General features: G+C 42.0%; 1 protein-coding gene across 3 annotated transcripts in view; it reads left to right on the forward strand.

The window, feature by feature from the left end:
* The window catches only part of SPIRE1 (spire type actin nucleation factor 1), a 128251-nt gene extending 104683 nt beyond the window's left edge, over window positions 1-23568 (forward strand). Inside the window, exons 9-18 of one of the 3 annotated variants that reach the window (XR_011148340.1) lie at window positions 2656-2819; window positions 7007-7097; window positions 7839-7981; window positions 10594-10767; window positions 14085-14222; window positions 15276-15346; window positions 16067-16094; window positions 16183-16313; window positions 17173-17480; window positions 20623-23568. Coding sequence is in view for 2 of the 3 variants with exons in the window: in XM_069004396.1 (XP_068860497.1) it covers window positions 2656-2819; window positions 7007-7097; window positions 7839-7981; window positions 10594-10767; window positions 14085-14222; window positions 15276-15346; window positions 16067-16094; window positions 16183-16313; window positions 17173-17425 (1193 nt within the window). In the remaining variant the exon portion in view is untranslated. Of the gene's footprint in view, window positions 1-2655; window positions 2820-7006; window positions 7098-7838; window positions 7982-10593; window positions 10768-14084; window positions 14223-15275; window positions 15347-16066; window positions 16095-16182; window positions 16314-17172 lie in introns of all 3 variants that reach the window. The other 2 variants (XM_069004396.1, XM_069004397.1) reach the window with 2 other exon arrangements.
* Window positions 23569-25140: the final 1572 nt, after the last annotated feature.

The following is a 25140-nucleotide window of genomic DNA, read 5'->3' on the forward strand; positions in this document are numbered from 1 at the left end:
TTTATACTATTATTCTTTAGTACTTGCAAGTTGTAAAAACTCCCTGGGTTTTTTTCTCTAGAGGAAAGAATGGTGATAAATGACATTTCCTACTAAAGAAACCTTGAAAACAAGTACTATGTTGGATTGTCTTCTTGATTCACCTAAAATTTCTTTGGTATTTCAAGAAGACTTGAGTCAACATATGAGCAACTCAGCAATATGTATGGACAACTCATGTATGCCTGACTTTAAATATATCTGGTTTAGGCTTCATAGATAGTGATTGGCTACATAAATTACATTCAAAATGGACCAGAGATTTCCATTTCTGAGGCCTAAAGAAATTGAGCCTAAATTCCTAGGGGGGAAAAAAAAGCAAGCAAGCAAACAAACAAAAACCACCAAAAAACAATTTATGATGTGAAAACATGTTTTATCACCTGCCATAGGGGATGTCTGGTGGTGTCCCCCTTTTTTCCTTTCCCCAGGCTTATAGTGTGTTTTACTTTTTGGCAGGAAGGCAGTGCTGTTGGCCTTCCCATTGTTTATTCTGCCAGCGAGTCCAGCAGTGCTTACAGGCCATTCTTCACCCTCCCTACCATCAGGCAGGGGAGTCCCCACCCAGGAGGGTTAGGGGAGAAGGGGCACCACCTTTGGCTGTTGTGTGGGTGGTGCTGGGGCTGCTTCCTTGGACAGTCTGTTCAGGAACCACCTTGTGCCATCCAAAGACAAATCACAGGTTTTTCTCTTGCTCATTTAGGAAACCCAGAACTTCTTCAATCAACTACATGCCAGCTAGGTATGAGGTGTCAAGAAGTGGCATTGGCAGCAGGGAGGGGAGGCAGTTTGGGTTTTGTTTTCCTGCTGTCCCTTTCTGGGATTGCGTTGAGCTACTATTAGAGCAGGAATGCATTTGATGTGGGGGACACCCATGCTGTACTTACAGAAATCTAGGAGGAAAAAACCCCATGACCTATAAGCCATTGTGGTAGTCAGGACACCCATTAGCAAAGCCTTTGATGATAGGAACTAAGGGTTAGAGAGTCTAAGTCTTTGATTGCGGCTCTTTGTAGGGAGGACCTGAAGGCAGTAATAACACTTTAGTACACAGATTCATAGGCCTGGAATGTCACCATGGCTTTAATAGCCCAAATAATTGCTTTTTCTTATACTCCCAGTTGAAGGTATGATTTATAGAGGAACTATAATGCAGCCCCTCTCCTTTTTAGATCAGTTTCCAGCATTTAACAATAACCTGGATAAATGTTTAAAATACATATTAATTCAACTTATTCCTCTTCTTCATTTATTCAATAGCTGCTGTGTTGACAATGTTGTTAAAGAGCTGCTGCTGTGGCTGTGCTTTGTGTAGTCTGTAGTTTTGATTTACCTGGTGCAAGGATAGCTTTATCCATGCAAATGGTGTTGTAGCAGGAGTGACTGTGTCTGTTTATAGCAGGGCAACTATCTAAGTAACTTCAAATGATGTGTGAGTACTTACACTGTTGGCACTGTTGAATATCTGGGTGATACCATTTCTCTGTCATAGTCCTCCCAGTAACCTAAGGTACCAGTCACTTGACCTTCTGTCCCTCTTTTCACCATGTATAAAAATGGGAATAATAACTCATCATTACCCTAGCCTTATAATACCTGGAGGTACTTTGTTATTACAAGGCTGGGGAAGGAGTCCTATAATTACATGAGTAGAAAAACACATTTGTAGAAAGACCAGATGCTTAGACATACATGCAAATGGGAGATTAAAAGCTTCTCTTCCTTGTCCCTCCAACATAATTTTCTTCAGATTGAAATACTGTACTTTGTACTTTTACAGGGATAAAACTGATTTATCAGACCAAACTCTAAGCTCTCCTAAAATGTCAAAGGCTAGGTCATTATCTTAATGTCTAAAGCTAAGCTAAGCTAAGCACAGCAGACCCATAGCCTACATTATCCAAGATGCTTCTTCATTGCACACTGGCAGAAATCCTGAATAATATACTCAGTGGAGTTACATCCTTGTAAAAACCATGTAGATGAAAATAGAGCTGGAGCCTCGTGCTTCTGCTGTTCCATGAATGTCTGACCTCACAGACATGTTTTTAATACAAATGGCCATGCAAGCCTGAGAGCTGTGCATGTGTTTGATGAACGCTTATTATTTACCTCATTTTCATTCCTTCTCTGTATCCTGCAGAATAAAGTGCAATTCTCTCCTCACAGGAAAAACTGGGCTTACTCCATGCTAAACCTCCTAATTTCTGTGTGGTGTTGTCTTCAGATTCACTGGAAACCCACTTGCCCAGATATGGCTGTGCATTCTTCTGGTCTTTGTTATATAGTTAATTATAGACTGTACGTTGAAGGAAGGGTATTTCTGGGTTTAACACAGGCAGTTTTGTCAAAGTTGATTGGTGTAGGTCTGAGGTTGGGTTTTAGCATTATGCAATGCTGCTTTTTCCACTGCCTTCATTCTTTCATACCGCTTCTGTACTGCAAGCCATTGCCTGCAATTCTCTGAGCAGTGAATCACTAAAAGTAGAACAATTGCACAGATATAACTATCACAGTTTTCCCCCCCCCTTTTGTGTGTATTGCCTTAACAGTAAGATTTGAGAAGGCAAAATACATTTCAGGTGCAAACACCAATTGTTCTGTTTCTTTTGGTAGATGTACCAACGCCAGAGGCTGGAAGAAAATTAGTGGATGCCTCTGTAGTGAACGGTGGCCCAGCACCACAAGGAAAGCAGAACGGGGCCACACAAGTGACAGTGCAACGCAAGAGACTCCTTAAGGCTCCCACGTTGGCTGAACTTGACAGCTCAGATTCAGAGGTAAAAAATCAGGACACAACTTGCTTCTCAATTTGTCATAACTGAATCTTACTTCTTAGTTTGCTGAACTGATCAGATGAGAAGTGACTGTGCAAATTATAATCTGAATTTTCCATGGCTGCTTTGTCAGCCCACAGAACTTCAAAAATACTAGATCAGATCCCAAAAAGGAGAATATTCTTTTGAAAGGTTAAATGGTAATTTTGGCCTTAAACCCAGTATTTACTTACTTTCCTAAATGCCCAGTATCTGTCCACAGTGTGTTTGTAGCAATTATGCTTTTGGGAATTTAGGAAAGTACACTGCACCCTTCTGGCACTCATGCAGTAGCTGTCACTAAAGGACTCAGATGTGGGGCCAGCCTCACCATAACAGCTGTTAAATAAAGAGCAGCAGCTGTGCCAGAGGGGTTGCAGTTTGGTGCAAATGTCAGTGCATTAGTTTGCTATATAAAATTGGGAACTAACACCCCAAAAATGTTTCACAGATAGGGACAAGCAAATACCACTCGGAGAAATAATTTTGAATCCATCCAATCTAAGTGTAGGGTTAAAGATTTAAAAAAGCATTACAAGGAGAAAACCTTAAAAAGCTTTCTAGCTTCAAAGCTGCATTATATATGATCCTCAGGAAGTACCAACATTACATCCTCAAGAATGAGCTTTGTCTTCTGGACCAGTAGTGTTATTAATTGAGTTTGGACCTTTCTGAGAGTTAAGCTGTCTGGAAAGCTCATGCAGGCAGGCTTTATTCACAGAGGATAATTTTAGCCTGGGGAAAGCAGTCTTCCCTGACTCTTTTTCTCTCTTGCAAATAGGGAAGGAGGGGTTTCCTGACAGGGTGGCTACAAAGGCGTCTAAGCTGAAAGATAGGAGGCTGGGAAGAAATATATGTGGGGAGAAATTTATCTCTTTGCATACTTTCTTGATCTGTGAAAGGTTGGCCCTCTTTGGGGTTATCCTGTGGGTGACTTGTGTGGGTGCATAATTTGACACATCTGTTCTAAAAGCAGAAGAGATTTGCATTCTGAGATCACTCATCAGTCTTTAAAATTACAATAGAGGCTATATGTGGTTTGTTAATGTGAATGAAGCTGGGCAGGATGCAGGAATACTAAGATCTGTCAGTGAGAGTTGGATCTTACAGCCTGTACCTCTGTGTATCCTGAAGCATCATGCTATTTCACACAGGAAAATGAGCAGAAGTCAGTAGAAGAAAATTGTGTAAAGGGCAATGTGAAATGATTCTTGTAGAAGGGAAAAATAAAATGTCTGATTGTGACTATTGATTAGGAAATATTGTGTAGGCAAGCAAAGTGGTATGGAACAAACTCTGGAACATACAGCAAAAGATAAATTGAAAATAAATCAACCACATCGAGCTGTCACAGAGAACCAATGCTGGACTAGTTTGAGTCAATAGAAATAGCTGGTGAAGCAACTGAGAGGATAAAGATGCCTAGCAAAATACTGGTTGGGGCTCAGGAAGAGTGCTAAAGTAGTGAAGATAAATTGAAGGGAGTTTGGCTGGAGTTTTTCAAGGTGGTGAAGGACATAGAACATTTGAAGAGAGTGAAGATTGCTCTGTCCAAATGTTTTATTTCTTTCCTGACTTTTACTTTGTATGTAGCACATAGAACTGTGTGTGTGTTGTTCTGATTGCCTGTAAATGACTCGGCCACCTCTTTGTCTGCAGTTTGAATTGGGCTTAACCTATTTGGAGTTACTCACTGGGAGTGAAATTATGACTATGTTGTGCCCTAAATTACAGGCTGGAAATACCTGCACTGCCGAGCTGTGGACCTCCAAATGAGCTGTGATGCAGATGCATTTGCTTCCCACTGCATTCCCTTTGTTCTTTCATCTGTGTTGCAATGCAGGCTATGTCCCAATACTCAGGGTAGCTGGGCAGAGGTGAAAGGCAAGGTCTGATACAGCCCTATGCCCATTTTCTAGCAAGGATGGAAACTGTATAAATTGTTCTTTCTGTCCTTGCTTTTTCTGCATCACCACTAAAATCACAGATTCCAAGGGGCGTGGAGCAGGAAGTGCTATTTTGCTTTGTGTGGCTAAGAGAAGTATCAATCTACTAGTGACTTCTGATACAGATTTAAAAATTATATATTCCTAATGAAACTACAGCTATCTGGCCAAAAATCATGTCTGTAATATATTTAAATGTTTTAAGGTAAAGCCTTTAAAGCTGCAGCTTTCTCAGTAACTGTAAAATTCTAATTGTTTGGTACTCTGGAGAAGTGCAGAGTCCTGGATGTTGGGTTGGTCCAACCTCAAGCATAAAATGTCAGATAGTCTACAGTATTACTCAACAGTTGCTGTGCAGATATGGAGGAATTCATGCAGTGGGTCATCAGGACTTCCTACACAAGATTTCATTCTCAAAAAAAGCCTTCTATGTTTGAGAAATTGTAGGACAGCAATAACATTGTCAGTGCACGTGTTTGTGCACAGAAGTAATTTGAAATGACAAACCCAGAATACCGTTGTCTAAGTGGGATTTTATGTCCAATTTAACTTCCTCCTGGCTTCCATTTTCCCTGTCTTGGTTTATACTTACTATTTTTTATACTTAGCCACTGGCTCCAACAGTTCATTGTTTAGAATAGCAGTAGAGCTTACTTAGTTCTTCACCTTGGCTCATTAGCTTCTCTGGCAATGGTAAACTCGTCTTCCACTCAGAACAATCTGACTTCTGCAAAGTGAAAAGTTGAGTAGTTCCCTTTGTACAGGGCTATTCTCCTCAAAATTTCAATGTTTTACTGTAGACTTGTGAACACTGTTGCACCCCTTGTAAAGAACAGTGCATCCAATTGTCATGCAAGTTCTCCATTGGTCTTTTAAGGCAACCATGCAGCAATATGCAGAGCTGTCTGAGCCAGCTCTGTAGTTGAACTGTATTGGTTCCTGCAAATAAAACAGCTGATGTAGCTCAATGTGCTGCTCAAACTTCCTTACAAGCTTCCCATCACAAATGTTTTGTGGGGTCACAATTGATATGTTAAAGTGAATACACTGTTTTGGGATGTGAGCTGGTTTGAGACCCCCTGCAGAGTACTGTGTTGTGGCAAATAGGTGGGGACAGTGTCCTCACATACAACACCTACCCTTGAGCTAAGCCTAAAGTACAAATCTCCTGATGGGAATTTGCAGAGGCCTGTGTCCTGTGATGCGTGGTGCTCATTGGGGTGATCCTGCCAGCTTTTCTTTCCCACTTGCTGTTACCAAAGAAGGCAATCTTTCAGCCAGTGGAGGTTTTCAGCTGAGGAAATCTGTGAGAGAGAAGCTCAGCCACTTGCTGGATTTTAGAGCAGGTCACTTGTTTGATCTGTAAATCTTGACAGCCTAAATGATGTTAAGTCTCTTCGGTTGAAAGCATTCACATTAGAGGTAAAGAGCATTCATGCTCAGTCCTTCAGCACTCTTTGTTTGGGAGGCTCCTGTGATGATCTGTGTCTTTGCTGGTATCTCATGGCTGAAGACAGGTTTTAGGTGACAGCAAAGGATTTAATAATTTGGGTGGCATAAAGCTTTAGATAGCTGAGAGGTTTTTAGTCAAAGCCCATTTCACTTTCCTTCATCTTGCAGGAGTTGTTCTTGGCTGTTGAGAAGAAGAATGCTTACACAGGGAATGAGATGTCTTTTAAATACAGAAGAAAGGAAAAACACACGCAGATTGGGAATAAGAGAACAGTGCAGTCAAATTCAGTTTAATTTCTCTTTACCTGAGTCACTTGTGTGAGTGGCTCTCATTCCTTTGGAGACCAGACAAATCTAAGTGCTAATTCCTTGTTAGTGTGAAATATAAAGCTGAGTTCACATATCTGCTGTAGCTGCAAATCCCTAGAAGTCTTTGAATACAACAAGAAAAATTAACAGGTTACAGTGGATTCGTGCACCTCTCTCTTGATCTTGTTCTTTCGTGCAGTAGTTAAATACACTGAACTCTGATCATGTACCATTTATTTCAGTTTCTAGAAAAACAGCCCTGAAAATTCTGTTTGCTCACTACTGTGCAGAGTCAATGTTTTTCTCAGGACTTCTTCCAGGACTTTGAGTGACTGAATGGTCCAAAATATCTTTGATTGCTTGGGGTTTCTGTGTGCTCAACAGCAGTAAGAAAACTAAAAACAGTCCCTGAGGAATTATGTTTCTTTTCCTCTTGCCACACAGGAGGAATCAGTGCACAAATCAGGAAGTAGCAGCAGCATCTCTCCCTCACAAGTGGACGACCCCTCTCAAGAAGGCACCAGCAGCAGAAAGAGTGAGTTATGAGAGAGCCCAGTGGCTGCTTTTACACACTTCTGTTGTCTTCTGTGCTATGAACTTTGTCTGAAACCTAAATGGAAAGCTGAAACTGAATGTTGCTAATAGAATAAACCTCTAAAGCTGAACCCTGCTGAATGGGTCAAATGTAATAAACAATTGGAAGGCATTAGCCTCCACTCTGGGTGGGTATCTTTGTGAAACAGAAGGTTTCATCCTTGAAGTTTATATAGGACTGTAGAGGGAGTCACAAGTGAATGGAAGGGATTGCTTAGCTATGCTCATCTAATAAAATAATTTGGTACAGAAACATGTTCTAACCTAAGACCAATTTAAATGTTTCCTCCATCTCTGCCACTGTGGCAGTGTTTGAAAGACACTTAGCAATCACCAGTATTTCTAATAAATACTTACTGGGAAGAGGGCAAGACCTGTTGGGGATTTTTTCCGGGCACAGTTATTGCATGTTTTACTATGTAACAATATTTTTCTTTTGTTTCAAAGTGTTTCAGTTTCATTGGGAGGGTTTTGTAACGAGCTGTGTAATCTGTGCAGTGTTTTCTGTGCATGATGGTGAAATAGGTATAATAATATCCTGAAACACCTCAGTATGGATATGTAATTTCAGCCACCAGTTATAGGAATTCTAGCAAATCAGTGGCTGGATTAAGTACTGAGCAATGTTACCCAACAGTCCTTCGTAGAAGAACTAACTTTTTTGTACTGATTGAATCCTTAGTGCCTCCCAAGTTCTTGCCCATATCGTCTACGCCGCAGCCTGAGAGACGGCAGCCACCTCAGAGACGACACTCCATTGAAAAGGAAACACCAACCAATGTGAGACAGTTCCTACCCCCTTCAAAACAGAGCTCCAGGTCACTTGTAAGTGGAGTGGGTGGTAGGAGAGAGAAAAAGAGGAATGCTAAGAGTATAATGAAAATTAAAACTTGGCTTCAGTGTGATTAGAACATGACCCAAAGAAAACTCCTCAATTCAGAGACAGCTCTTGGCTACTAAAGGTGTTTTGAAATCAAGATTTGAACTTTGTCTCTCTGACATGTTTATCCAAAATCCCAGGTACAGGTGCCTCAGAAAATATTTACACTTTGATTAGGACTCCGGGTAAACCACGTGTCTTGATTTTTGTTCCAGAATGTTACCAAAACAGATGAACTTCACCTTACTGATATTCCACTTGAATAGAGACAATTCCAAATCAGTGGATCTATTTGGGATTTGGGGGAATTTTTCTAGTTGTTGGAAGTATTGCAGTTAATGACTGGATGAATGGAATGATTTCTTCCCACCTTAAGAACTTGCCTGGTAATGTTTATGCACATGAAAGCTCTTTCAGTAATCCAAATCAAGGTTTGTCTGTGTTGCTTTGTTGAAGTTACTGAGGCAAAAACCTGTATTGCTGCTTGAAAAGAAAGTACAGTGGATTTGATCAATTAGCTTTAATTGAGAACTGTTTTCCAGCAGAGTCCAAACAGCAAAGGGTATGAAATCCTGGTTCGTTTATGCTGACATACTGATTAGTGCTTTGTAATTTCATGCAGGGTATGTTCCTTGTCTCTTTTCCTACCAGCAGGGTTTCAAAGTGTGCCCCATGAGGTGCTGGTGAATAGAGAAATCGATAAACACATCAGTTTTGAAAGGAAGGGTATTCACTTGTCCTGTCTTGTAGTGCAGTGGTATTAAAGGGCTTTGAAGAGCATTTTTTTTGGCCTAAGAGATGACAGCTGGAATCCAAACCTATTAGATGATGAAGCTGATCAGTATCAGGAAAAATATGTCCAAATATTCCCCCAACAGGCTTTTCCTTCTCAGAGGGTCTTCTGGATTTTATTATATCCTTCCAAGTAGAATGTAGTTTCTCATTCCAGGTGTAGGTCAGGTAGTAACATGTTGATAAATGCATGGCACAAGTGGACATCTCCTGGCAAAGTGAACTTGGAGCAGGATGTATTGCAGCAGACCCATGCTGGAGGGCTCCTTCAGCATGTGTTTGAAGTCACTGTCACATAATATGGGTTGCCCTGTCACCTCCTGCTGCACTCACTGTATGTGGAAACCCAGACTTTATTTTCTGGTAGGCCCAGAGTCATTCACAAATAGTTTAAAGGGAGGAGGGGAAAAAGTGTCCTATGTTATACTGAGACATTTTACACTTTTACACACTTATCGTGTATCTGAGTGTGCTACATTGTAATATTAATCTCATGTATTTCAGAGGATCATGCAACTTAAAATCTTACATGAGGCTATTATTTTAAATAGGTCAACCAAGTTCTTACCAGGATCTTCTTGACCACATACATATTCTCCCTCTGTCAGTCTGTTCATTGACATATGCCTAGAAATATGCATTAAAAAAAAAACATTGCAGAAAAACCAATTCAGTTATTCCATTCCCCCTGAAAAATACTAAAGGAAAAGAGAGAAAAAGCCATTAGATAAGTCAGGCTAATTTGGGAACAGATGGGAAGGGTTTTACTAGTTTATTTTGTGCTTAGGGGGGTTTTATTGTTTGTTTTGGTCTTTTTCTTTTTTTAAATCTTTACAGGACTGTCACCTAGCTTGGTTTTGACTTTGAAGTGGAAAAGAAGGAAACCAGTAGTGAAATGATGTTCCACTAACAAGAACCTATTTTATTTGATGCCTTGAGAGCCAATTCTTTATCTTGGCAATAGTGCCCTCTAGGGTGTGACAGACACCTCCCTTAACACTCTTGTTTTTCATTTTGGGAGATGAGTTCTGATATGCTGGCACTGGCCCAGTTCCATACTTTGGCTTTCTGCAACTCTCTCCTTCCCAGAGGGATGCCAGCCTCTTCCAGTGGCTGCGCCAGATGTTGCATCTGTAAAATTGCCATTCCCAGAGTGAATGCTTTCAATAAGGGCAGAGTATTATTTATTTTATATTTGACATCACACTTCTTCATCCCTTCCTCCAGGATTGATGGAGTTTCATTTCTTATCACAGCTCCTGTGACCCTGGTGTCTCTCCAAGGTGAAAGAGGCTCTGTCAGCAAATAGTCATCAATGCCAGTGAAACCAGGCAGGGTTTGCTACAGTCTCTTAGCAGGATTAGCAAGAAACTGCTCTGTCTTGCATACTAACGATGGTTTTGTGAACTGGCATCTCATCAGACAGAGCGAGTTAGGCCCAAGTAGGTGGGGAGGGGAAACAAACTTGGAAAAGTGCCAAACATAGTCCTTTTGACATGTCACCCTGCCAGTGCTACGTGGAAAGGCAGGGTGGCTCAGTGATTTTGGAGGGGTCAGCCCTGGTGGTTGCTGTAGTGAGCTGATTTGGTGCTTAATCAGTGAGATCAATTCAGTGTCCTGAGATTTACATGTGGATGCCTTTGCAGTCTGTTTGTTTTTTAAATTATTATTATTATCATTATTCTTTTTCATGACCCAGAGGACCAAAGCTAATGGTTTCATTTATACACAGCATTCGCTTCTCTGCTTCCTATCTATTGTTCAGGTTCCTAGGATAACCAGTTTATTTCCAAGGATGACTTTCAGACCACTTTTTTCAACTATGCAAACAGCTTCTCTGCTCAGCTCTCATCCCGTTGAAGCAGCCATGTGTGGGGTGGCAGGGGCTATGTACTATCTCTGTGAGAGAGCTTTTGCCAGCAGGTGGAAACCCACAAAGGTTTGCCTCTTTTTGCTGGCTTTGGAAATCACCTTCACCAGCATGTTCCCTCCTAGGGGAGCACTTCCTCAGCTGTGGCAAGAATTACAGCTTAGGCTGGGACATTGCACCTGATTGACTTTGATTTCAATGTGTGTAGGATATTTGTGTGTCTTCAATCACCTCACGGGGAAAAGAAATCAGTTCTGAAAGGACAGCAAACTAAAAATGCAACATCACCAGATTATCAATGGGACAGACCTTAAATATTACAGCACATGAAGATCCTGCAGCAAAAATTCAGCAAAACTGTTGTAATCCTTGGACTATGTTGAAAAGAATAAGGTTTTACGTTTCTCCCAAGATACACTATGTAGAATGGAAGGGCATTTGCAATCTGCTTTAGTTGAAAAACCTACATATTGTTTTGGTCCTCAGCACACTTATGTATCAGAACTTGCAGAACAGTTCATATTCATGTATCAGGGAAGGCAAATACACTGAAAAGAAAAAGTAATTCATTTACCCCTAAGTTAACTGAACATGAATAATTTAATTTTTTCTTCTTTTTCTTATCTCAACCAGTAAGTGGAAGGGTGAAACCTCTTGTAGGAGAGTTTATAGTTGAGATACCCAGCTGACCTTTTAGAAATGTTTAGTCTGCAAAAGGAACAAGAGTTTAGAGTGCCTGACTAATTGTGAATTGCAGAATTTAGAGGCCACTCCAGTGCTTGTTCATTTTGCAATTTACTAATGCAACTCATTTGAATGTCTAGTGACATCCTTTAATGAGAAGAAGGAATGCATTAGAGTAAAAATGTGTTAGTCATAAGGACCTATTAGGTGTGTGTACACTGAGAACGACCTACAAAGCACATTATGGATATGCAATTCTTACTACCTGCTTTTCCTGCATAAAAAAATTATACATACACACCTTAAGCTATAGTGTTTAAAAAATTATTGCATAGTCAGTGTTAGGCCAGTTCTCCAGAGGATCATGAAAACTTCAAGTTCAAAATAGTATTGTCAAATAATTTTTTTCCCCTTTAAAAATAAGCATACTGGCTTGTGTTTAATATTAAAATGAGTACTGAGTATAATTCTGGAAAATCAAGACCATTCAAACCACATTTTGCCTTTACCATGTTCTGTCATATGTGAGTATTGCAGAGTGCTCTCACTTGGAGCTGCCGAATTTGGGTGCAGGCTATTGTTGGAAGTTTGAGCAATAACTCCAAAGCATCTTTGTTCAATGAAGATTAGCCAGTGCTTAGCATAATTTAATTAATTTCAGTGCCTTAGAGGTAGTGTAGAAACAAAAGATTTTCTTGTGTACTTATTTATATTCTGAAAAAGGAAAAAAAAACTCCAAGCAGTTTTCTGAAATCAGATTATTTATCTTTCATTTAATGTTGCATTAACATTTTGTTGTCCTTGTGTAACCACTGGAATTAAAACATTAGCATTTAAACATGTGAACATTTTCTATGTTTCCCCTGCTGCCTGCTGGCTGTTTCTATTTTAATGATACTCATTTTTGATTGGTATGACAACAGGCCCACATTATTCCCCTAGTACGTGCTCTACACCTATAGCAGATCTGCAGAATTTCTTCAAAGGAGCAGTATTCCCCGACGTCATCGTTCTGTAAATTAAAGGAATGGGCGTTCATGAGGGGGAAGGAAGAGCTTCAAGTAAGAAATGTATTTCTAAAGGACTTAAAGCTCTGGTTGATTGCAAGCATTCAGGCAGCCTCATTCACCTCGGATAGTTTCCCTCAGTCTCCCACGATGCAGACTCGAGGGGTTTTGCTGGCATTGTGTGCATCCCGCTTTCCCACCCACTTCCTCTCCCGCGCCACCCCAGCCTTCAGCCGTGCCTTCCCCATAGCAAGGCAGTTGCTATGGGAAGAACCCAGAACGAAATGCTGAGAGCTGCTGGTTAGCTGTAAAGTTGCTCATAAGGAACAGAAGATACTTTGTTTTGGCTGTGCAGTTTTACACCTCAGAGCAAAGCTGCTTTTGATGTAGTTGGTTTTTTCCAGAAAACTAGTGTTCCATACCCCAAAGGTTTATCTGGCAAATCTAACAAAGTTAACTCAATTCTAGTCTTTTGTGGGGTACCCTAAACAGAGTGAAGTTTCTTTGTGTTCCCTTTCTAGATAGGTAAGACAACAGTTTTTAAAAATGTGGTGGTTCCTAAATGCTAATGTTTGCCAGGTCTGCAACGTAGAAAGATTTTCTTTTTAATCTGATGGAAAGACAGAACAGACCTCTGAGTGCATGGAAATGGAGCATTTCCGTACTAATCCGATTCATCACTTCAATTTGTAAACGAGATCTCCAAACTGTCAGCCACATCTTTGTGTACGCAGGGGAAATTTCCTTCCTTTATTCAGAGAGCACTGCCTGGCATTGTCATTACTGCACAGTAGCCCCTCTGGGCTGACTGAAAAGGTTCACTAAGCATTAAGCAATGGGAGTTCCCACAGAGGTTTCTGTCTTTCTTTTGGAAATGTATAATCAACTACTAGGCTGGATTACAAATTGGGTTGGTGTTTTTATTCCCTGGTACCAAATTCAGGAGTTCTGCATTCAATATTCTCCTAAATGCTGCAACACAGAACAGATACAAGATTTTGTAAGTGGAGAGTTGTGCTGTTAACTCTCTATTTGAGCCTCTGCCATTTATAATGCAACACTGGGTAACCAGTTCACCTGCTTGATACTGGAACATTATTCTGTAAAGCTTAAATTGCTACTGCTACTTTCTGGGGCAGAAAGGAGAACTTTTCTGCCTGAACTGGTGTAACTTTTTGTAGTCTTGGTGTGATTTTGATCACGTGAGCACCAAGATGTGGTACCACTGAATAAAAATTTCTGCTAGAATGGGCTACTAACAACTTTCCTTGGCCACTCTGGGCATCACAAAGTCTCAGAGAAATTATTTTATGTATACCTCAAACAGTATACATAAAATAATGCCATCTACCATATTACATTTTCCATTTCAAATTATAAATCTGAATGTTGATTGGCTTGAAACAAATGTTTGTAATAAAAGACAAATGGAGAGAAGGATCAAGTGGTTTGAGGAGGAAAGATGGAGAGAACTGTCATTTTTGTGAAGGCTGAACATAAGACCATCTAGATCACACTTATGCAACTTCCAATGGTTTGGCACTCATGTGATGCCCATGAATGAGCCAGTGCTATTCCAGTTTGATGGGAGAAACCCCCTGTTTCTGGAGTTACTAACCAGGTGGCTGGTTGTCTAGGTTGAACTCTGGAAGAAGCCATTTGTCTTTGAAATAATATGGGAGTTTTGGCTTCCAGGAGGAGTTCTGTTACCCCGTGGAATGTCTGGCTCTGACAGTGGAGGAGGTCATGCACATCCGTCAGGTGCTTGTGAAGGCAGAGCTGGAGAAGTACCAGCAATATAAAGACATCTACACTGCTCTCAAGAAAGGAAAGGTAGGGCTGAGTCTGTGGAGGCTCTGAAGGGTATTGAGGGAGGCCAGTTGCACGTTTGTTTCTTACCCTGTATTAGAGGGAAAGAAAAGTTATCCACCAAACAGCCCCCTGAATGCCTAACACATGGGTCAAATTCCTCGAATTATGTCCAGAAACACAAAAACTTTTCATGGAAACACCTTGTTTGTTTAGACTGTCTATAAAAATGCAGTAGCATTTGCAATTGTCAGAATGTATCTGTACGTGTCTGGTTTAAACTTCATTGACTGAAGTGATTTCTGTCCCCCTGCCTTCTGCAGGTTTGGTTACCTTTTCTGTTCCAGAAAATAGAATTGCAGATAGCAATAGAAAACGACAAGTTCTTCATGTATGAATCCTTACTATCAAGCACAGAGGGAATTAAGGCCTTCAGAGAAGTCAAGGCACATGTGACCCCAGAAGGAGGTTTAATATTAGAGACCCATTAACTAATGCATTTTTCTGTAAACTGCAGATGGGAGATTGGTACTTCCCAGTAGAAGCAGCATCCTTTTCTCCCACTTTTGACTTGCACTTCTTGAACACCTCCAGCAAGTCTATTTTGACTTCACTGTGTATTTTATCTACAGGCCTGTGTCTAGTATGAAGACTTGTTTTAAAGATTTAATACATTTAAGGCAGAGAAACAAGAATCTTATAGTGTCATTCATTAGATTCAACTGTTGCCTGTTGTCATGATATATAAAGCTTAGTCATGAGCTTTTATCAAATCTCAAAGTAGGTTGAGGCTTTCATTAATTTACCCCACTATTAAAATTGCTTGCTTTTATTTCTAACCAAATTTATCTAGTTAACAGGCAAGTTTTTAATTTAGGCAAAACAATTAAAGGCCTAGTTCTAAATGTATGAAGGTACAATTCTGGACCTTCTTTTCCATATCATCTTAAAAGTGCAGACCCCAGAACTGGATGTAGCACTGCCACTGTGGCCTTGCCAACAGCAACTGGTTGGTGAAGTCATCACTGTGTGGGACTTTGCTTAACATTGTGGATTCCTCTGTTCTTCTTCCTCTAGCTCTGCTTTTGCTGTCGAACAAGAAGGTTTTCTTTCTTTACCTGGTCTTACACTTGTCAGTTCTGCAAGAGGTAAATATTTAATGTCTGTTAATAAATGAGCATCATTTCAGAGGGAAAATTATTATTTATACATTAGAAACCCTCAAACATTACTGCTGCATACTGTTGGTTGGGTTTAGTTCTGTAACAGTCTAAATTAAAAAAACTTTCAAAAACATTTCCTTTGTAAGTGATAGAATTGCTTTCTTAGACTGAAACTCTTGACTAAACGTGAGAGGAACACTCATTTGTTCTTTTATGCTTATGGGAAAGCAAGATGGAATTTATTCAGACTCCCCAGTCAACAGTTCCACAACATGTGTTTTTGGGGGAAACATTTAAATTTACTTTTTTGGCTATTTTTTGAGTCTTGGGGCAAGGGAAGAATGAGAAGGAATACTTGTGGGCAAAATGATAAATTTGAAGTTAACAGTGAGACAGTAAGTCAGAAGATATACGTAACCACTGAATTGCAGTCTCACTTACCAGAGGAGGTTTCTTTAGGGGAAAACCAGCTTATTTTCCTTTTTTTTTTCTATTTTTTAAATTTAGGTGTAGATCTTGTTCAGCATTTCTCCTTGCTTTTGGCTTCATGTTCTGATTGAAGTTACTATGCTGAAGAAGCTTTAAAAATTAAAATGTTTGTTTAAGGGGAGGATGGGGAGAGTTTTAACACCTGAAATCCCTTATTCTTGATTTAAACCTAATTTTTCCCAATGGATTGATTCATGCTCTTGCTTTCTTCCACAGGCCTGTATGCTCACAGTGTTGCAAAAAAGTAAGTAAAGAAACTTAAGTTTTGAGCCTTTCTAAAAAGCTGCAATCTTTGTAATGATGCTGCATGTTCCCCGTGCTGTTCCCAACAGATGCGGCTGCCATCGAAGCCATACTCCACCCTCCCCATCTTCTCCCTGGGACCTTCAACCTTGCAAAGGGGAGAAAGCTTCATGAGACCAGAGAAACCCTCTACCAGTCACCACCATTCCCTGCGGAGCAGGTGAGAAACAACCCGGCCTCGCTTGTGTCTGTTGCAGATGTTCCCCAGGTGTTTCATGCTGGGTCATCAACCATGAAGGTGCTTCTCATCTGTTTTGTAGTTGGCAATGTTTCTAATGCTTGTAGTAACTTCTGTGAAGCCTGAAAAGCCAGGTCTCTTCTACTCATTGCTTTGATTTAGAAATAGCAACAGTAACAGTGTCTTAAACCTTTTTCACAGTACAGCTGAAAAATAATGAGTCTGGGACAGCTGTATTTCTGTAGCACCTCTGAAAAAATATCCTTAACATGTCTTTTTCTCGTGTGAATTAACTCTTTGGAGATAAATCTTGCAGGCTAAAATCACCACTGAATGGGAATTCAGTCATGTCTAGTGCACAGATTTTTTTCCCCCTTATTTTCATAACACCAATTTTCATAATTTTTTCACTTCGATATTATCAGGTTATCTGTTGGTTTTATATCTTATACACAGATGGTTGTCAAAGCAAATCCAAGAAATTAAATATAAAAGGAATGCTCCTTTTTGAGGGAATCTGCTGTATAAACCCACTGCATGGATCACCATTGCTATGAAGCTGTGTAGATTAGCCAAAGACATCAGCTTTTTTTAGTTACTAGCAAGGTTGTTTTTGCCAGGACATAGATGTTACACACACCCTCAGTCAGTGACACTGCAATGTTGCCAATCCAGGCAGAAGCTGTCCTCTCCAGTGTTTGGTGTAATTTGGGACAGGAGGAAGGAAAATTTAAATCCAGACCTTTCTGATGTGATTTTTCCTGGGGCCCACAGCCCCAGGAAAAATTATTTGGCCCAAGTTGCCAAATAACGTGGCAGATCCTGCTCTTTTGCCTTTCAGGTTGACCTCAAGGTCCAAGTCTGTGGATAAGTCACAAGAAGAGTTTCCCAAAGAATTAATGGAGGACTGGAGCACAATGGAGGTTTGTGTGGACTGCAAGAAGTTCATCTCAGAAATCATCAGCTCCAGCCGGCGCAGCCTGTCTCTGGCCAACAAGCGAGCCAGGTTGAAAAGGAAAACACAGTCGTTCTACATGTCGTCCCCAGGAACCTCGGAATACTGCCCCTCGGAAAGGACGATCAACGAGATCTGAGCCGCGTGCCTTTTGCTTTGCTTCCGTCTCCATGAGGTCATCATCCATGAGCGAGGTCACTGGAACCCGATTGTCATCCCGTTGCTTCGTTCCACTTGACTGGCTTGGGTTTGCATTAGATCACGGGACTTCCTTCTCCAGCAGGTCCCGGAGACACGGAGCGCTGTGTTTGGATCTGTGCAGGGTGGTAGGCAGCAGGGCAGCTGCTCGTGCTGGGAGAAAATCAATGGTTTGGAATTGTTGCCTCTTTTGTACGTGTGCGTCGAAACGAGAAAGCCTTTTCTTGCTTCCAATCTTTTTTTAACCATGCTTTGAATCATGAGCTGAGAACAGGTGTCTGATGGAGAACCAGATCTAGCACAGTGTCAGTGTTAGCACAGTGGCAAGCAGTAGGTCCTGCTGGCATTCCCACCCTCGGAATGCTCACGGCCTCGTTGAGGCAGCCAAGGGCCATGTCTCACACCAGACACCCAGCATTAGCAGCTCTGGTCAAATCAATTTTTTTGGAACCATTTTGGTTGCTCTGAGATCAGGGTTCAGCACAGGACTCTACAGTGTCAGTGTCCTGGGGCAAAGCAGGTGACAAAGCTCTTCACCTGTGTGGTTGGCCATACCCCCGAGCTGCTGTACTTCTGAAGCCTTAGTGTCCTTCTGAGTGTCTCCTGAGCAGGTTTTAGTAGTTTACTTTCTATCTTGAATGTACGATAATGACTACTGGTAGCAGTGAATTTTAATAGTAGACAAAGTTGTACAGTTTATGGGGAGGACGAGAAATAAGGAAGGCTTCTAATTTTAACTGGATACCTGTAAAATTGTTCTCGTGGTAACTCAGAGGAAACAGTGAGTAAGGTGTAAATTTGTATTATAATGGAGCACACAGATACTGCTATAGTTCTGTCTGACAGCATATCCATTAGTAATCCCATTTTTTTGGGGTTTATAACTTGGCTGTAAAAATTCGTGTTCTGCTGAAATTTGGGACAGCGCTGTCTCAGATTGGGAGCGATCTCTCTTTTTTTTCTTTAATCTTTTTTTCACTCTTCCCCCCTTTTTAATTCACTCACAAGGGAGTGCTAGACTAATTGTTTAGAAGTTCCAACAATTTTGCAACATTAACTGACATCTCATGCTTTTTTGCACCTTTTTTTATATTCAAAATACTTTCCTTTTTTTAAATTCAGTCATAGCCAGAGTTTAGTCAGTAATTTGGGGCCAGATCTTTTTGGTATTTAAAAACAAGCTAACATAGCCAAGTTATTAATACTTGAAAATCAACTACTGTAACTTTTTTCATAAATTTTTTAATACCCTGAGGCATATTTAATATCTATATAGCAGTGTATTATAGAATGACATAGCAGAAAAGTTTCAGATCTATTTATTAACATTTCTATACTTCAAGTTAATGAGAGATACCTCAGAACTGCTCCAAAGTAGCTGGGACTGGACTTCCATAACATAGTTTTAAAGGTGTATTAATGAAAACAGCTTCCTCTGTCCAAAAAGCCCAAGAGACAGACTGCCCCTCTGGCCCTGGCAAGGCACAGTGCCGAGGCTGGGAGGCACCAGGGCTGCTTGGCTCCCATTTGGCAGCCTTTGGAGCAGCCATCCATATCATCTCTTTTAGGCTGATTTGAAAAGCACATGCAAAAGTCTCTGTAAACCTTCCCAGGGAGTCAGCCATCCTTATTTTTTGTTAAAAGCCCCCTTGGAAAATGATAATTTTTGCATATGTCGGGCTTATTGAAATAGTTTCTATTTTTTCTGAACCAATGCAAACAGGAAAAGCAGGGCTCAGTGCTGACTCTCCCTCCTTGCTGTCCCATGTAAGGTCAGGTGTCACAGCCCTCTCGTCACGGTGCCTCTGGAAAAGTGTCTTGCATGCTAAGGCACCCGGAGTACTGGCAGGAGATCGGGACGTGGGATTGCAGGGGAGCAGCACAGGCAGGCTGGTGGGCAAGGTTCTGCTGTTGCTGGAAGGGTCGCCTGATCTCAGTCACATCAGCACTTTTTCTTGTTTCTGTGCCAAAACCAGGCCGTGTATTTGCTGCACAGTGCACCAGGGAAACCAGGTGGAAAGAAATGCAGGAAATCTCACTTTGCATCTGCCCTGTTGTTGTTGTTGTGACGATATTTTCATGGAGGTGCCCCAGCCATGTTCCAGTCACCCAGCCCTCTGCTCACAGTCCGCTTCCCTGGTGTCCTCAAGCCACTGAGGTGCAGGGCATCCAGCACATTTCTTTTCCTCTTGGAGAGGAATCTGTGATGTAGAGCAGGCAGGATGAGGGACTAAGTAACTCATGAACGTGCAAAGGGAAACGAGTCTTTCATGCCTGTGCCCTGTTCCACTCTGGCAGTGGCTTGGAGTGGCTCTGGGGCAGTGGCAGAGCCTTGTGATCCAGGCTGTGCCTTCCCAGAATTCCCAGAAGTCCTTGGCTCAGGGCAGGCTCTGCTGTGCTGGGCAGGGCACAAACACTGAACTACAATGCAGTGGCTGTACAGACAGCTCCCTGTTGCTCACACAGAGGTGCCATGGGCCATGGCCTGGATAACCTCCCTTTTTCCCTGAGGAAAACCCTCCAGGCTGCTGACACATGCTGTGGCAGGCTCCAGAAAACATGGTGTGGAGGGCTGCCTCTCCCCTTCACTCCCATCCCTTCCTCCCTGGCAGAGTTGCTTCGCATTATCCTGGCATTTCATTCCCCAAGAGGAAAAGCAGAGGGTTGGTTTGTCGCGGGAAGCCTGAAGGAGCTCAGCTCGCTGGTTGCCTGGCTCTGCGGAGTGGGCTATTTTTAGCTTTCCATCTCCTCCCTGCCTGCACCAGCATCCCAAATCCACTGCAGCCATTGGCTCAGCACCCTGTGGTGCTGCCCAGCATGTCCTAGTTACGGGCTGAACTTCACGTCAGCGTCAGAGGGGGAAATCAGAAGCTTGTAAATATCTGTAATATATTTATTAATATTTAGGAAATCTCCATCAATCATGCAATGGGAATTGACTTTCCCATGATGTTTTAAAAAGGAAATGAGTCTTATTTATATGTGTGTTGGCTGTTATCTTTTATTAGAGTTAATGCTTTCAGCCCCCTAATACAGTTTGCACATCTTAGAGTGAATTACTGCTGAAAAGAACGCAGCACTAGCACAGTGAACTCCATTCCATGAATTTTAAAATTATTTTCTTCTTCTTTTTTTTAGCTTTATTAGTATGCCCAAGGTCTGTTAAAATATATCACGGGAGACCCAAGGAGCTAAAAATGCCTCTGGCAGCATCAGTCTTGTTTTGTATGTGAACCTGGTTGTGGGGAATGCAAAACCAGCTCTGCCTCACGGCGGTGATGGAAGATGTGAGCAGACTTTTGCTGCAGCTCTCAGACCTGACATTTCAAGTGTTCATGGTGACAGTAGTGTTTTGGGGGGTTGTTGGGGTTTTTTTTCCCTTTCTCCATTACTTCATTTATACAGGGAGGGGTGTTACCTGGTGAAAATAAAATGCCTTTCCATTATAACCCTTGTCTGTGTTAATTATTCATGGGGGAGCTGATCTAAAGGTTCTGTCTCTCTCTTTTTCATGCTCTTATAGTTTTGTAAGATCAGCCAGATGTTTCTTTTGGCAAAGAATTGTTAACGAAAATGATTGCATAACAGCTGAACACTGGCTGGGCTGCATGAAGGGATGAAAACATGTCGAAGTACCCTTAGAATAGCAATAAAAACTGCTTGTGTAACCCCAGTGATGTGATTAGCTCCTCGTCATCATCTGCAGCCAGCTCCCTCTGTTACCAGTGTGCTGCTTCTTCCAACGCTGGCAGGCTGTACCTGAGGCAGCACGTTTGTCCTGCATGTAGTACAGACTTTGGGAAACCTCCATCCCTCCCTCATCACTGGGAGAGAAATGCTGACAGTCTTTTGGAGAGGTTTTTGATGGATTTGGTTTAGTTTTTAAACCAGAAGTGGAGAGACCATTATTATCACAACTCTTACATTGTTCTCTTTTCTCTCCTGAGCATCCCTTTTTCTCCAGTCAAGTTCAGCATCAGCTTCCCTGGTTCATTACTGGCTGCATGCTCTATAGGTTAAAACTAATTTAGAACCTCCAACTTTAAGCTCCTGATTGCTACCTTCCTGCTTTACTTCATCCAGCAGCTCTGCACAACTTTTAGGAATGTCTGTCTCATCTGTGAAGCAGTGACAGCACACAGGCATGAGAGAAAGGTGCTGCAACTCTACACTCTGGTGCTACAGCACATGGATTATGTTCATGTTACCAGGAAATTTTATACTGTTGCCATGTTGATAACTTGGAGCTGCTCTGGTTTATTTCTTCTTTTGTATGTGTGTATCTTCAGGCCAGTCTGAAAATGTTTATGAATACCTATTCCAGCTATAAACCTCTTTCATTGTTTCTGTCTGATTTTTCCTAGTGTTCCAGATTTTTTGGGTACCTGAAATTTTACCATTCCCCAGAACTTCCATGTAGGAGAACCATGACAGAGGGGTGTTAGCTCAGCCTGATGTGATACACAAAGCCACAGAACCCCCATGCTGAGCGGCACCTGTGAGTTCCAGCAGCCCAGAGCAGAGGCAGCCCATTCCCTCACCTTGATGTTGAAAAATCCCAGAGCTGCCCATGTTGCTCGGCTGCCCTGGCACAAGCTGTGAGCTGCTCTGTGTCCCACGGTCCCCAGCTGCAAAAAGAAACTTCAGAGTGATTACAAACTGTTTAAAGAATTTTGAGAGCTGCTGCTGAAGAGCTAAGTGCTCAGCATCAGAGCTGAAAGGATCCTGCAGTGCAAGTTTCCCTCTGCTTTCAGTACTTGAAAACAATTAGCCCCACTTCCAGGTGAAACAAATTCCAGAGAGGTGAATCTTTAGAATACTTTGACAAGCAAAGACTTGTGAATGAGTTTTTCTATGGTAGGTCTGCACTCAACAGATGTCATGGGGCGTAATGAGGAGGTGGAGCTAAATAGGTGTCAAATAGCCATGGCAAATTTTATGTGGCAGTAGCTTAGTTTGTTTATTTGCAATAAACCAATTCAGTAACTTTGCAGTTTCTTCCCTGGTCAGGCTGTTTTGCAGTGGCAGTGCCTGGCTGAACTGAGTGCCAGATGTGAGGTAGGCCAGCCAGGCCCTGTGTCCTGAGGTAATGACAGGAGCTGTTGCTGTCTGCAAAGGTCGGCGAGATGAGTGCTGTAGAACATTTCTAGAGGAAGCCCTTTGGAACAGACCCTGCAGAATAGACCTTACTATAGCTTATTAAAAAATACATTTGTAAGCAGATAGTCTTTCAAGGTGCCAGGCTACTGCTGTAAACTCACAGCTGAAAAAGACCTGTTTGATTATTGATACATTTGATTAAAAAAAAAAATAACCCATAAGAGCACTCAGTGCAAAAAAACCATATTCTTGGTGCCTCTGATGCAGCTGAAGCTGTTTCCACTAAGCTTCAGGTCCTCTCTGCATTTTTCTAACCAGTGACACCAGTGCTTAGAAATGGGAGCCAGCAATGCTTTGGCTTTTGCAGGATGGGCCCTGGGCCAGACAGTGCAGTGTGGGATTGTTTAACTGAATTTCAGATATCTGAGTTCAGAAATCTGCTAAATCTGGAATTAAAGGACATGGGCATGAGTTGATGTGAGTTCTGCAGGAAGTTGGCTTCCAAAGTTTGGTGGACATAAGCACCAGTTCAGCTGGCACAGATCTATGGAGGCAGCACTCTGATGGCCCAGCTTTCAGGAGAGGCAGAGACCACGGCCCAACTTCAGCTGAGACATTAAAGGTGGGCATATTCCTGTTGAAGGGCTGGTGGTAACATTACCTCTGAATCAAAAGCAAAATGAAGATAATGACAAGAGGTTTTGAGCTGTATTTCTGTTAAAGAGAGTTTCCCTCTCCCCAGCCCCTTTCTTTAATAAAGGGGAAAAAAAACCAAACAGGAGGTGCACTTTTCAGACATGAACAGGCCTAAAGCACAAACCCTTCCCCTTGGAGCTTCCCCTGCTTCTGTGCTGTCACTGTGCATGTACCGTCTGTGCGTCTTCAGGGACACCGGGGGCATCAGCTCTAACAGCAAAAGGCAACAGAAATGTCTTCTGCCTGTTTCCATGTTATGTGGTACTGAAATGCAATTTCTTGTTGATGTGTTACTAATAAAAAGATCTTCAAAATTACTGCATTGCTGTCACTTTCTTGAGGGAACTGTGAAGACCACGGGCACTGTTTCTTACAGAGTACAGCTGGAAAGGCCACGTTCCACATTTGTTTGGCCAGTCAGTGCCCTGAACCTTAGCTGCTGCAGATCTTAACGAGGTCAGAAACAAAGTTAATAGCAAAGTAAAAGAGAAGGTGGTGTGCCAGCCAAGGCCCCACATTAGGAGCCCTTACTGATCATTTCACTTGCAGGTGCCTTCCAGTAAAATGAGAATCATACCTCAATCACCTCAGTTGTGGAAAAATTAAAAGGACAGGACTTGTGCTTCACAGGAATGCCTTCTCACTGAACAAATCTGTAGTGAAAGCATGACCTGCTCCCTGGAACTGGGATTAAAAGGCTTAGCCCATAACCTGCATGATTCTGACAGGTGGCAAGTAGTGATGGTGGGGTAAGAAGGTAGTTTATTAGCTAAATAAGGTCTTATTCACAAGTCAAGGCTAGTGATTTTAGATGAGTTTTTCCTGTTCTAATGCAAAATGAAGCAGCCTGCCAGTCCCAAATGGAGTTACCAGAGGACCCCTGCAGAGCTTTTGAGCAGTGTGTGGCTTACATTGAGCTCCAGGGAGCCTGGTACTGGATCCTGCTGCCTACCCAGCACAGACTAATGGAAATTATTTTTCTGCAGCTTTCTCAGAAAACCAACAGCCCATTAGATATTACCACTGTCACAGCCAGAAGTGTTTTTTAAAATTGCACGTGGCATTTATTTTGGAGAGCACCACAGGGTGCATAGACACTTTACAGGCCTGCCCTTCACAGCTCCCAGTCTGGGAAGGTGCAACAGTAGGAATGGTGTTGCCTACCCACCACTGCTCCTCCTGAGGATTTGAATGAAAAGTGTCACATCAAGGAACATGGCTGGTCATCTTACTCAGTGCTAGGTTATTACACTGTCAGATACATCAGTGCCCAATTTGTGCTCTGCAGCAGTTCCTGACACGCACCACGTGCTGCAGCTCAATGCCTTTGCATACCTTAAGCAAATCTTGAAGAAAACAGGAGCTTTCACTAGGACTGCCTGTTGTCCCAACAAATATAACCCTTCCTCCATCGTGCCTGCTGACCTGATGGAGGAAAAGAAATAAGAAGCATGGAGGAGCATGGAAGACTCACATTGGCACAAGGCCAAACTAAGAAAAGGACAGGATAGTCTGCACAAACCAAATTAATTACACACCAGACCATTTGACAACACTATCTTAAGTTCACACCTTTTTGTTGCTAAGATAAGCCTGCACCAGCACGAAAAGCAGACCTCAAACAGAAGCCAGCCTACTTCGAGTCTGGTATCTTCAACATCTTAAAATCCTTCAGGGCCAAGAACCAACATGCCCGGTTTGTCACAGTCTGGGAACCACTGCTGCAGTCTTCCCTTGCTGCTTCCCCCGCAGTCAGGAACCAGCTATTCCCAGCTTCTTCCTTCCAGGAGGCATGAGTGATGCAGCTGCAGGGACGGGGGAGCAGCTACCCTTTTATCCAACCTGGAGACCTGATGTGCT

The sequence above is a fragment of the Aphelocoma coerulescens genome, chromosome 2 (assembly GCF_041296385.1).
Source record: "Aphelocoma coerulescens isolate FSJ_1873_10779 chromosome 2, UR_Acoe_1.0, whole genome shotgun sequence".
NCBI lineage: Eukaryota > Metazoa > Chordata > Aves > Passeriformes > Corvidae > Aphelocoma > Aphelocoma coerulescens.